Source organism: Zootoca vivipara, chromosome 11, assembly GCF_963506605.1.
Source record: "Zootoca vivipara chromosome 11, rZooViv1.1, whole genome shotgun sequence".
Classification (NCBI taxonomy): domain Eukaryota; kingdom Metazoa; phylum Chordata; class Lepidosauria; order Squamata; family Lacertidae; genus Zootoca; species Zootoca vivipara.
In genome coordinates this window covers 54,640,616-54,653,388 of record NC_083286.1, presented here as the reverse complement: position 1 = coordinate 54,653,388, position 12,773 = coordinate 54,640,616, and the positions used below count along the sequence as shown (strand labels likewise).

The following is a 12,773-nucleotide window of genomic DNA, read 5'->3' as shown; positions in this document are numbered from 1 at the left end:
TTCCCCTTTACCCCAGCCTTATTACCAATTCTCAAAAGAAAAAACAACCCCCTGACAAGTCTCCACTCTTTTGTCATATCCCAAGCACTTCCAGTTTTTCATCTCTGTCTTTCCTCATATGATTCACAGGTTTCAGGAAAATGTGGAAATTCTAGTGCTGGGAATTTCATTGAAAGTTCATATGGGGTCATGCAGTAACCCTTCCAGTTGTTCTGATGATTGTGATGATGACGTATCTTTTTGCCCGGGCTTTCCTTGGATCCCCAAATATCTATTTTAGTTCCTTCCATATGCTTTCTTGTCTTTTTATATTGCTGTTCTATTGGTTTTGTGTTGCCGTTTAGTTTTAATGATATATTGCTTGTTTGTCTTAGACTGTACACGGCTCAGAGATTTTTGAACTAGGAAGTGGGTTAGAAATGATTTTATCTAAAACAAATGCTGACATTGTTTTGTGAATTGCCTCCCACATATATTTCCCAGGGTGACTTACAGGCAGTTCGAATTCAAATCCCCATGACCAAGTGAGCTACCATTCCTCTGTCCCTGCTCCTGCCAACCTAGCAGTTTGAAAGCACACCAGTGCCAACAGATAAATAGGTACAGCTGCGGCGGGAAGGTAAACGGCATTTCCATGCATTCTGGTTTCCTTCACGGTGTTCTGTTGCACCAGAAGCGGTTCAGTCATGCTAGCCACATGACCTGGAAAGCTGTCTGTGGAAAAATGCTGGCTCCCTCAGCCTGAAGCGAGATGAGCATCACAACCCCATATTCACCTTTGACTGGACTTAACCGTCCAGGGGTCCTTTACCATGGACATATCCAAGGGAGGCAGCTGCTCCCCCTAGATCAAGTAAAATGTTGGTTTGGCCCCCATCAAAAGTCCTCCCCCCCCCAACTGAGTTCTACCCCCCCCCCCAACAAAAATCCTGGCTACGCCCATGCCATTTACCCTTTTAACTTTACAGGCAAATCTTTAAAAACACCTGAAATGTTTTTTTAAAAAAAATACAAGAACTGAGTAAGGGTTGAAAACACACACAAAAAGAACACCTAAAGCAGAAACCTTTTCAACGAACTGAGAAATTTGAGAATGTGTGTGTCACACACAGGAGGACTTGACAAACTATTACAGTACATGGAATTCTTGTTGTTCATGAGGAAATAAAGCTCTGGATCAGAAAGACTCACAGAAGTAACCAAAGCAATAATACAATTCAAAATCCAGATTAATTCAATTGGTGATTATTTGCATTTTTATGTAGATTGATATCCTAGTCTTATAAAATGTATTGAATTCCAGTGTAAAGTACAAATTTAGACACAGTTTTTACTGGCACGAGGAGATTCTAAGAGCACACATTAAAAACCACATAACACAGAGAAGTATGTGCCGCCCAACAAAACTCTACTGCATGTTTAATTAAAAGCTTCTTCCGTGTGGTGCCTGGCTGTAATTGCTTCCTGTTAACCGTGCCCAAAAATTACTGCTGAATTGCCCCTGAATTGCCCCACTTAATTCCTTAGTTCCAGGGGCTTTAATTACTGTTTCCTCTCACTGTTTTTGTTTTGATTGCTCTACATGATGAAGAAGTAAAATTAACAACAGACAACAATAACTAAAGCGGGGAATGCAGGGAAGCTAATTAAGAGACAATTCAATGATACCATATCCCCCACTGGTCAGGAGAAATTCTAGGGGCAAGAGCCACAATAAGAAAGCTTCTAATTAAGAACCACTTAATTAGTCATTGTAAAAACTTCTGTTTAATTTAAAGAACTACCACGTCAGTTTGCTTTTTCCCTCTTCTCTGCTTGCCCCCCCCCCCGGGCCTGTCATGACTTCTAGACTGTAAGTCTGTGGCTCTGGGAACCTTGTTGGCTCTCCCTCTATATATAAATAAATAAAAATAACCCCAAACTCAGAAGCTCTGAAAATCCACAATAGCGATTTGCAGGCTGGTGCTGCCCCTGCAATTTAAGTGGGGGGAAGGGAATAACCACCGATCAGGTCTGAGAAAAGATGGGAGAACGCAGAAAACACTGGAAGCCACACTCTGGCACCCATGCTGCCTGTATCTTCTATTAAATGCGGATGAAAAAAGGACTGCAACTCTCAAGTAAACAGCTACTATGAAAGCAACTACTGTACTAGGACAGTGGGGGCTGTTCTGGATTCATTAATCTAGAACTGGAGTGTGGTTTTCTGTGCACAATGTAAAATGAACACACACTGAATCAGTACTAGGAGGTTTTATAAACCCAGTGCAGTGGCACCTTGGTTTTAGAACAGCTTAGTTTATGAACAACTTGGAAATAGAACGCTGCAAATGCGGAAGTAGGTGTTCCAGTTTGTGAACTTTGCCTTGGAAGCTGGACATGTTACGCTTCCTGTTGAATCTGTCGGCTGTTGAGTCCCAAGCACCCACACAAGGCAGAGGTAAAATTTGGAGCTTTTGTTTTTGCTATTTGGGGGGGGGGTTGTTTGTGTGGCTTTTTCCTTTTTTTGACTGTGACTTGTTCGTCGTTTTATGGGACTGACTTATGATTGTGACTTGTGACTTCGTTTTTGTGACTGTGGCTTATGACTTTGTTTTTGTGACTTGTTTTTGTGACTGTGTGGAATCAGTTCAGCTACTGATTGATTGATTGTGTGACTGCAGAAATGGATAAAAGCCCCTCATCAATGACTATCAGTGCATGTAAGATTTTTTTTAAAAAAAATTATCATCTACAATGCTGTCTTATTTATTTTATAGTACAGTACACTGATATTGCTTTCATTTTATGGATCAATGGTCTCGTTAGATAGTAAAAATCATGTTAAATTGGTGTTTTGGGGTTGTTTTTAAAAGTCTGGAACGGATTAATCCATTTTGCATTGTTTTCTATGGTGAAGCACGCCTTGGTTTTAGAACGCTTTGCTTTTGGAACAGACATCTGGAACAGATTAAGTTTGAGAACCAAGGCACCACTGTATGCCATTGCACTAGCTTTTTGCAAAGGTCTACGGACTGCAAGGTGTGCCTTCAGAGGGTCCGCTGATATTCTTGAGAGGGGTCGATGCAAAGTGGGAAAACGAGACTTAACTGAAAAGAGGTCTCCACATTCCACAGCTAGTGTACTAAACTGAAACACTGGAATTACGTTTCCGAGAATAAATCCCCAACACCCAGATTTGCATAACCATGTTGCTTGCTTAGAGGTCGCTTGGTCAAGGAAGATGAATGAAGAAATCCTCAAACTGATGTCGGATGGAGAGCAAGTGAGTGTTCAGACATGTAAAAAAAAAAAAGGTAAAGGACCCCTGGCAGTTAAGTCCAGGCGCAGACGACTCTGGGGTTGCAGTGCTCATCTCGCTTTACTGGCTGAGGGAGCTTGTGTTTGTCCACAGACAGCTTTCCGGGTCATGTGGCCAGCATAACTAAGCCACTTCTGACACAACAGCAGTACCTATTTATCTACTTGCACTGGCATGCTTTTGAACTGCTATGTTGGAAGGAGCTGAGACAGAGCAATGGGAGCTCACCCTGTCATGTGGATTTGAACCGCCGACCTTCTGATCGGCAAGCCCAAAAGGCTCCATGGTTTAGACCACAGTGCCACCCACATCCTGTTCAGACATGTACACACCCACAAATACCACATGCTCGGTGGCTACCAAAAATGAAAATGGAGGTGCTTGAGAGAACCATAAGGTTTGTCAGAATACAAGTGTTCTTTATGACAAAAGGTCCAGGAGAAGAAGAAAAAAACAGAAAATCCGAATGGGACTTGAACATGTTCAATGGCGGTAGGATGCTGGGAGTCTGTTGAAGTGGAGGAAGCAGGCGGACAGAAAACCAACCAGAATGGAAGAGAGTGGAATGGATAATCTCAGAGTCGTAGAATCATAGAGTTGGAAGGGACCCCAAGGGTCATCTAGTCCAACCCCCTGCAATGCAGGGATCTCAACTAAGGCATCTATGAGAGCTGGCCATCCAACCTCTGCTTAAAAACTTCCAGTGAAGGAGAGTCCACCACCTTCCAAGGGAGTCTGCTCTTACCGCCAGAAAATTCCTCCTGATGTCTTGAACAAGACCACTCAACTGGGCAACCTCTTATTTCACTTGCTATGTTGCATACGCAGTTCAGCACTTTTTAAACAACTATGGGGAGGCAAGGCAACAAATTAGGTCCACCAGGGTAAGGACTTTTGACAGCTCAGTGGAATATTCCCCCTTTCTTCTCGCCCTGTGTACCCTCTAAATCTCCAAACCCTCTGGGACAGATGGGGGTATGTGGGAGCATAGAGGAACAGCAGGGGGTGGGGGAGTTTTCCTGCACAAATGGAAATCCTTGCTCTAGCAGATCTACATCGTTTGATACTGCCCAACTGTGTTCTCCTCACTCAGCTCTAGTGCTAAAAAGGCAGGGCTGTCCGTCTGAACCACTGCCCCTGAAGAGGACATATTTAGAATAAGAGATTCCCAGAATTGTAGAGTTGGAAGGGACCATGAGGGTCATCTAGTCCAACCCCCCGCCATGCAGGAATCTTTTTGCCCAACACGGGACTTGAATTTCCATGCTCTTCCAACTGAGCTATATTTGCTGGAGCACATTGCCTTTGCAATCAAAACAAAAGCAATAACTTTAAAAAAGCATCCTTTAGCACCAGTCTGAGCCACCGACAAGACCCACAACAAAGGGATTCAGGGGGTGTGATAGTTTTGTGGTGAAATCCATTGCTACAGTGTGGTTTCAGCCATGCAGCATTTAGAGAGAGAAAATGCTGACTCCTGCATAAACACAGCGGGAAAGTGATTAGGTCCCACAACAGACCTTTGGCTGAAACGGAGAGATATGAAGACCCTCCGTGGGGTAAAATATCACAAACAACCACAGCTCTAGTCTTCAGAGGCTCTAATTGACTACTTTGACCACAAACGTAAATGCTACTGTGGGATTGGGGCAATGACATGAATTTTCATGCTTCCTTTGCTAGGAACATAACTATACACCTGAACGAAGAGAGCTGAATTCAGATTTCAATCCCAGCTGCAGGGATTTAACAACAGCAAGAAGTTCTTCTGTAGCGCAACTGCTATTTTCCCTTTTTAATAAGATTTTATTAAGACTTTTCACAATACAGTGGTACCTCCGGTTACGAACTTAATTCGTTCCGGAGGTCCGTTCTTAAACTGAAACCGTTCTTACCCTGAGGTGCGCTTTCGCTATTGGGGCCTCCCACTGCGCGCGTGCCTCTGGCGCGCGATTTTCATTCGCATCCTGGGGCAAAGTTCACAACCCAGGAGCCGCTATTTCCTGTTCATAACCCGAAGGGTTTGTAACCAGAAGCGTTCATAACCAGAGGTACCACTGTACATTACAAAATAAAACAGAAACAAAGAGACGAATACAAAGTCCTCTCTCAGAGGTAAATCTTAACTCTTGCCCCACTCAGAAAGAGGTGAATCTCTCAGCTCTTACCTGAGAGCTTCCGTTTCTTCTCCCAGCCTTCCCTGCTTCTCACACCAACCACCCGCCACCTTCATCTTCATAACGCAACTGTTCAAAGGGCATTGAGTTGGTTCGCACAACATGCTAAGCCAAACCTCGTTTCTTTTTGGGCCACCAGCTTGTAGAGGCAGTTTGGTCCGGTTCAGAGGGAGTCCACGTTCAAACAACACACCTAACCAAACCTGGCATGGCATGGCAGCAAAAAAGGACCCAGGGTTGCGAGATCATCTCTAAGAGCTTGCAATGTCCACTTACTGTAGACAAATGGGTTGAAGAGTCAAGAGAGAGAGTTCTTTAAGGCACCTTGGTGAGCTCATGGCAGAGGTGAAATTTGAAGTAGCGACCTAGCTGTGATTTAGGCATCCTAGGGGACCTTTCCAAAGCTTTCAGAGGTCCTTTCGAAATCTACAGTTTCTTGATTCTATGACTTCTGAATTTATAACTATGTTTTAGACACTATGTTATTCCAGTTCTCAATTTCATTTAATTCATTTTTTGCATGCACACTACTGAATTGTACTAATTTCTGGTGAGTGCTGGTCTTCTGCTTAGCAGTGGAGGGTTTTCAAGTCCTGAGGTGCACTTATTTGGGCTGCAATGTTCTGTTTCCTTGCTTAGCTGTTGAAACTAACTCTGCAAACATGCACAGGGCTCCGAAAAAATTACTGACAGCGAATGTCATGTAATCAGAGCAATTGTAAGAACATGTTTATTACCCTGAAATGTGAAAACTACAACGTGGGGGCTGCAAGGGAATCTATATTTTGCAAAATGATGGAGGAAAACTTTGGTTTGGTTTGTAGTTTACAGTACACAAAGCAAAACAGATCCATCTTTTGAAATCTGCACATTGCACTGAATTTTGCAGTGTCGTTCTCCAACCAAAATGTGTATATCAGGGGAAAGTATGGATTAAAATACACATATTATTAAAAATAACATTTAAAATGCATTATATTAGGGGGAATTGCTTGCAAATAAAAATAAACAAAAATGCTTGCAAAAAAAGAAGAAATCTGCTCTAAAATGCTGGTGAATTTTCATTAGGACAGTCTTTAACGAACAAAAAAAGCAAAACGATGTGGAAATGTGGCAAAGTGAACTTAACATAAGACTGAAATAATGAGAAACTGGGAGAAACAGAAATCGATAGTTATGTCTAACTTTATTCTTGGGGAATACCACTGGACTTAGGGCTAACCCTTTCAACTACCGTCTTAAGCCTCTGTGTGTGTATTCTCTGTTCCTGCATTTAACCCTTGCTACACCTGCTTCTTCCTCTGCCCTTCCCCTATGTTTTTAGCTCCCCTTTACAAGGAGCAACCTCCTTGGATCAATGCAAGTTGCTTGCCTATGTTGCACAGGAAAGCAGCATGTATAATGACAGTACTATATATAATATTACTAATAACGTCAACAGCAACACTAAAAGGCTTGCTTGTTTGGCTCGCGCACCGTCTTTTTGCGACGCGAACCAATGTTGTCAGAAAATAAAGAGAACCTAGAGCTACCACCCACATTTCACCTAGAGCAACAGTGAAAGCAAAATCTGGATAGTTTCTCATGCGAAAGATGCGAGGAATTTGGGAGAAAAGCAAAAAAGAGTTCTGTAAAGACTAGTAAATATTCGTGGGGTGGCAGTGGCTGTGGCATGGCACAAAGCAATCACTGGATTTTTCCTAAAGAGATATTTGAGGCGAGTTTTGAGCTTCTTCCTCATTTAAATTTCAAGGAAATGTTTGGCACATCTCGCAATGTTTTCCAGCAAAGTTTGGGGGAAGTGTTAAGCCTCTGAAGTCTTTGGACAAAAATGGGTGTTTGTGTACAAACATGATAAACACATTGTGTGTGTGTGTGTGTTAGTGGAGGAGCAATTTCTTAACAGATATCCATGAGACGATTGTGCCTCAGAAATCCCAAGAGTGACCAAAAGTTCAGTGTCCCTAACCTTGGTGTGATTTAAGGAAACCCACAGTCCAACCATCAATGGATTGTTGAAACAATCTGTACTCCAGTCAAAGAAAATCCTACAAGACTGATGGTATCAAGCTGCTCTTTACAAAAGAAACTGAAAAACGCACTATTCCCGAAAGGCCATATAGCAGTTTTCCACGACGATTTCAGGTACGTATTGTGCAGAAGAAGAAAAAGAAAATGCACACCTCCTGGCTAAGGAAGGAGAACAATTCGATTCTGTTTACATTTAAAAGTGAAGCTGCCTAATTTGTACTTTACATAACAATACACAATCTGAAACACAGCCATCTTTTTATTACAGAAATTCGCACCTCTGAATTTTTCAGGGCACTTCTCCAAGCAAGTAATCTGTACAAAGATGCATAAATGGACTGTGTGCCTCTATTAGTAACGACAGCATACAAAAATAAGTTATATTCAGGGGGGGGGGCGGATGCTTTCCAAAAACTTGTTTATCAGGGGAACTGCACACAAAACTTCAGGAGTAATTTGATGGTGAACTTTCACAAGGGAATTTTTCTTTAAAAAAAGAAAACTGATGTAGAAATGTGGAGAAATTATCTTAAGAATGGAAAAATGGGAAACATAGATTGACAGATTTGCTCATCTCTAATCCTGACCTCATTCAGCTATGAGAGGCAAGAGGTTTTATACTGATGGACGATCAAGCACATCGCTACAATTTCTATGTCACACCATAAGGTATAAAATACTATTTTCACCATGGTGATCCAGCGAATGTTTGCAACAATTTTTTAAAAAACCAACATACACCTGAGTCTGCAGTCCTATACACACAGGTTGAACTGTGAAAAGACCTCATCTGTTTCCTAGTATCTGATTTGAAAGGGGGGGGGGATAGCCACACAAAAGTTGCACAGAGCTATTCACAGGATATTCCGTCCCGAGTTTCAGATCACAATGACACAATGGTTATAAGATAGTTTCTTGTTTTCCGTACATAATGACAGACTTCTTCCCTGAGAGCAATGGAACCAGTCGCTTTGAGTGGCTTCTAAAACTACAGCCCTGAGTATCGGCAGCATTCAATTCCAGGGTAAGTCTTTACTCGACATGTTTGTTGAGGCACAAAGGAGCATAAAGGCGACCGTCAGGTGTACGAATCAACCCCCATGCAAAAGGGAGATTCAAACAAAGCTGAAAAAGAGACAAGCTTGTCGGATACAAAAATCCAGTATGCCCAAACTCACTGTAAGACACTAAAACAACAAGGTATGTCCATGCCACATTTTGCCAGCCAAAAAAGAAAAGAAAAAGAAGATTAAAAATAATGTATTGAATCCATCATGGGGGGGAAACATGCAAAAAAAATGAAGATGCTGTTACTATCTGCTGGGTTGACGTCAAGCCAAGATGCCAGTGTGTTTTGGAAGGATTTAAGAAGCACTAAAAAGACAGGAGAGAGAGAGAGAATCACAGCTTCTCCTTTGAATAGCAATTAACAAAACATGTTGGCTGTGATAGACTGTAAAAGAGAACAGTAAACCGAAACACGCTATGGCACTTCAGGCAGACTGGAAACATTTTTTTAATTAACCAAATTAGCCTCTGCACAGAGAAGACAGGATGCTTCCTTGTGATTAAATAAACTTGGAAGCACTGAAAATAATAAACTCCAACCACCCTTCTTGGGGAAAGAGCCGAAGCAGGGGAGAGAGAGAGGAGAGACAAGCCTGACCTACCTCCGCAACTCTTTCCTCCTCCTTTCCCCTGGAGCCTTCAGTCGTAAAAACGTGCTGCTCTGTTTTAGAAAGACATCTGCAAAAAAGCATTCTCCCCGAGCGTCTGCAGCAGAACGTAGTAGCTTGTCCCTCATTTGAAAGAGGAAAGTTAAGCCCTTCTAGGAGCGGTTTGAAGGATTCCTTCCCACCACTCCCTGTAAACCAAAAGAATTTGGCACCCAGCCCTGGCTGTCCACCTGTACGAAAGGCTTAACAGTACGCGGGGGAAGCCAGCGCCTATTTTGGATGCTCCCTTCTCACCAACTGCGTTCTTCTGAAAGACTTTCTCTTTCTTTCTTTCTTTCCTCCTTTCTTCTTAAAGAAAGGCAGGCTCTTGCCCAGGCTCCTGCCATCTAAGCAGCAGTTTTGCAAACCGAGAGCACAGGCTCTGAATAACTAACTAGACAAACAGCAGATTTAAAAGGCAGATATAGTTAAAACATAATTAAATTAGGGGAAAAAATGCAATGCAATTAGTTACACCTTAACTATAACGAATGCATTCCTTCTGTGCAAATTTAAAAGACATCCGTGGATCACAGAGAGCTTAATTTATACACACACGCACCATGCAATATGCTATAAAATACCTAAGCCATGCAAGGTTTAAACCTATTGTACTGGAATATATAGTGAACTGTGTTCGGGGTATGTGTTTAGAGGGGAGCAGGGAGGAGATTGTTTGACGTAGGTTTGCCTCTGCTGACCTGGTGCCTTCCAAAGGTTTTGACTGCAACTCCCATCAGGCTGGCTAGTCCAAAACCTCTGGAGGGCAGATAGAGGGCATTTTAAAGGGTAGTAGGTTTGGGACGTGGCAGAGTATGAAATGGCAGTTGCGGAGGGATCCACCCAGTTGGAAGGAGGAGAGGAAAAATGGATGAGGAGGGTAGAGGAGATTATCTGGACAGGAATGTGTGGAGGAGATTACTAGTTCTAACTGCATCCATCCCAGGCTGAATTCCTGCACGTAAGGGACCGAACCCCTACCCTGATACCTTGGCACATGCCATGCTATTATTAATATATATATATAATGCAACTGCAGTAAAATGAAGTGGCAGAATCCTGTGATGGCGGAGGTGGTGGTAGAATAACAGACCCTCCAAGTGCCCCTCTTTTCCAAGGACTGTCCTGGATTTACAGAAGCCGTCCTGGTTTCTGATTTGATCCTGGAATGTCCCACTTTTCCTTAGGACGTCCCTATTTTCATCAGAGAAATGTTGGAGTGTATGGAATAGATCGTACCACCTCAGGTTTGGGAGGTCTTTTCTTTTGAATGCACTACTACCACATTTTTATTTTTATTTTAAAAAAATACCCTTTAAAAGCAGCAACAAACTTTTGCACCAAGGAGAAATTAGCTCAGCTCCTTCCTTCTTGTGCTACCGTGTTTCTCCAAAAATAAGACACTGTCTTATATTTATTTTTCCTCAAAAAACAACAACACTGTGGCTTATTTTCAGGGGATGTCTTATTTTTTTATTAAGTATGCCTATCACTATAGCTTATTTTCGGGGTGTGGCTTATATTCGGGGTATGGCTCATTTTCGGAGAAACACGGTAGCTTCTACTTTCAGGGAAGTGGGTGATTTGCTTCGCTTTTAAATCTAGGGGACCATTGCGGGGTTGCCATATGTCCTCTTTTTCCAGGACGCCTCCTCTTTCTCGTGGGTATGTAAAATGAGAGTCGTCCTAGCAATCCATAGTTAAAAGTAGAAGTCTGCAAATGTGCCCTCTTTTTTGCTCTTCAAAATATGGCAACCCTAAATCTCCAGTCCGCCGTATTCTGCTCTACCACCTCAGGAGCAATTTACCTCTCAATTCCAGTCTCATTCTGCATGCTTGGGCCGCCAGCTTTCAGCTTCTGAGTTATCAACTTGGAAGATCCCCATTGAAATCCCGACTTTACTATGAACCAGTCTTTCGGTGCCTTTAGGCATGTCTCCCCTACTCCTCCCTCCCCCCCCCAGCCTCAGTCCTTCCATCTGCCAAATGGGAGCGGTAATATTAATCGAATTTATGAGGTTGCTGTAAGGATTGCCGAGATCAGAATACTCTAAAAAGTTCCATGGAAAGGCTAAGTTTGATTACCCTTATCGACGACACCCAAAACTTTATCCGGCCCAACTTTTCTGCTTGCTAAGGGCAGAGCTCCTGAAATACAACCAACCAATTCAAATGATGAACAAGCAGCAATCTGTGTGCCGACAAGTTGGGCGAGGCTTTACTTTAATTGCAGAAGTTGAATGCTTAGGGGACCTTATTTATTTTTTATTTTTTTAAATGGTTTTGGAATCCTTTGGTTTCTAAACGTCCTCTCCCACCTTTCTCTTACAATCCCACACCCAACCCGCTATCAGCAACTTCTCTGGCTACTGGCTTTCTAAGGAGTGTCTGGGTACATTAATCAGCAGAGCCTGTGCAAACCATACGCCAGCCCCCAAGATAAGGTCCTAGCAAAATCTGGGCCATGTCCAGTAAATGCCAATCTACCCAGCCTTGGAAATGAAGAAGAAGAAGAAAGAAAATTGCCTCCCAGTGGTTTTCCGGTTATATCGCCCTAGGAGGAATACACCCTTGTGTATATCTGCTCGCCCACCTCCCAGTTTGAGCCCCCACCCATCAAGATTTCTGGGGGGAGGGTGAAGTGTACGAAGAACAGAAGGCTAGCATCGTAAAGTCGACCATGGGAGGAGAGAAGCTGAAGGACAGAACCCCTGGCATAACCAACCAGCCAAAAGGCAGTAAAAGACTCCCCTTAAAGGGCTGCCACATGGAAGATGGAGCAAGGTTGTTTTTTGCTGCCCCGGAGGGTAGGGTCAGAAGAGCAGAGACACCACCTTGCCGACAAAGGTCCGTATAGTTAAAGCTATGGTTTTCCCAGTAGTGATGTATGGAAGTGAGAGCTGGATCATAAAGAAGGCTGATCGCCGAAGAATTGATGGTGCTGGAGGAGACTCTTGAGAGTCCCATGGACTGCAAGAAGATCAAACCTACCCATTCTTAAGGAAATCAGCCTGGAAGGACAGATCCTGAAGCTGAGGCTCCAATACTTTGGCCAACTCATGAGAAGAGAAGACTTCCTGGAAGAGAAGACCCTGGTGCTGGGAAAGATTGAGGGCACAAGGAGAAGGGGGCGACAGAGGACGAGATGGTTGGACAGTGTTCTCAAAGCTACGAACATGAGTCTGACCAAACTGCGGGAGGCAGTGGAAGACAGGAGTGCCTGGTGTGCTATGGTCCATGGGGTCACGAAGAGTCGGTCATGACTAAACGACTAAACAACAACAACAAGGGGTAGGGTCCAAGCCAACACTCAAAATACAGGGAAGGAGATTCCGATTAAACGTTGGTAAGAACTTTCTGATGGCAAGCGCTGCTCGACAGTGGACTGCATTACCTTGGGAGATGGTGGGCACGCCTTCACTGGCGGTTTTTAAACAAGGGTTGGATGGCCATCTGTCGGGGATTCGTTGATTCCTGCACCACAGGGGGCTGGACTAGAGGACCCCTGAGGACCCTTCCAATGCCCTGGAAAATGCAATGGAAAGACCT

At 43.3% G+C, this 12,773-nt stretch overlaps 1 protein-coding gene across 3 annotated transcripts in view; it reads right to left on the bottom strand.

Moving 5' to 3' along the window:
- The window catches only part of ZBTB7C (zinc finger and BTB domain containing 7C), an 84,210-nt gene extending 74,521 nt beyond the window's left edge, over positions 1-9,689 (bottom strand). The window contains exon 1 of one of the 3 annotated variants that reach the window (XM_060280372.1): positions 9,180-9,689. In XM_060280372.1, the coding sequence (XP_060136355.1) occupies positions 9,180-9,313 (134 nt within the window). In that variant the 5' untranslated portion in view covers positions 9,314-9,689. The remainder of the gene's footprint in view (positions 1-9,179) is intronic. The other 2 variants (XM_060280371.1, XM_060280373.1) reach the window with 2 other exon arrangements.
- Between the last annotated feature and the right edge of the window lie 3,084 nt (positions 9,690-12,773).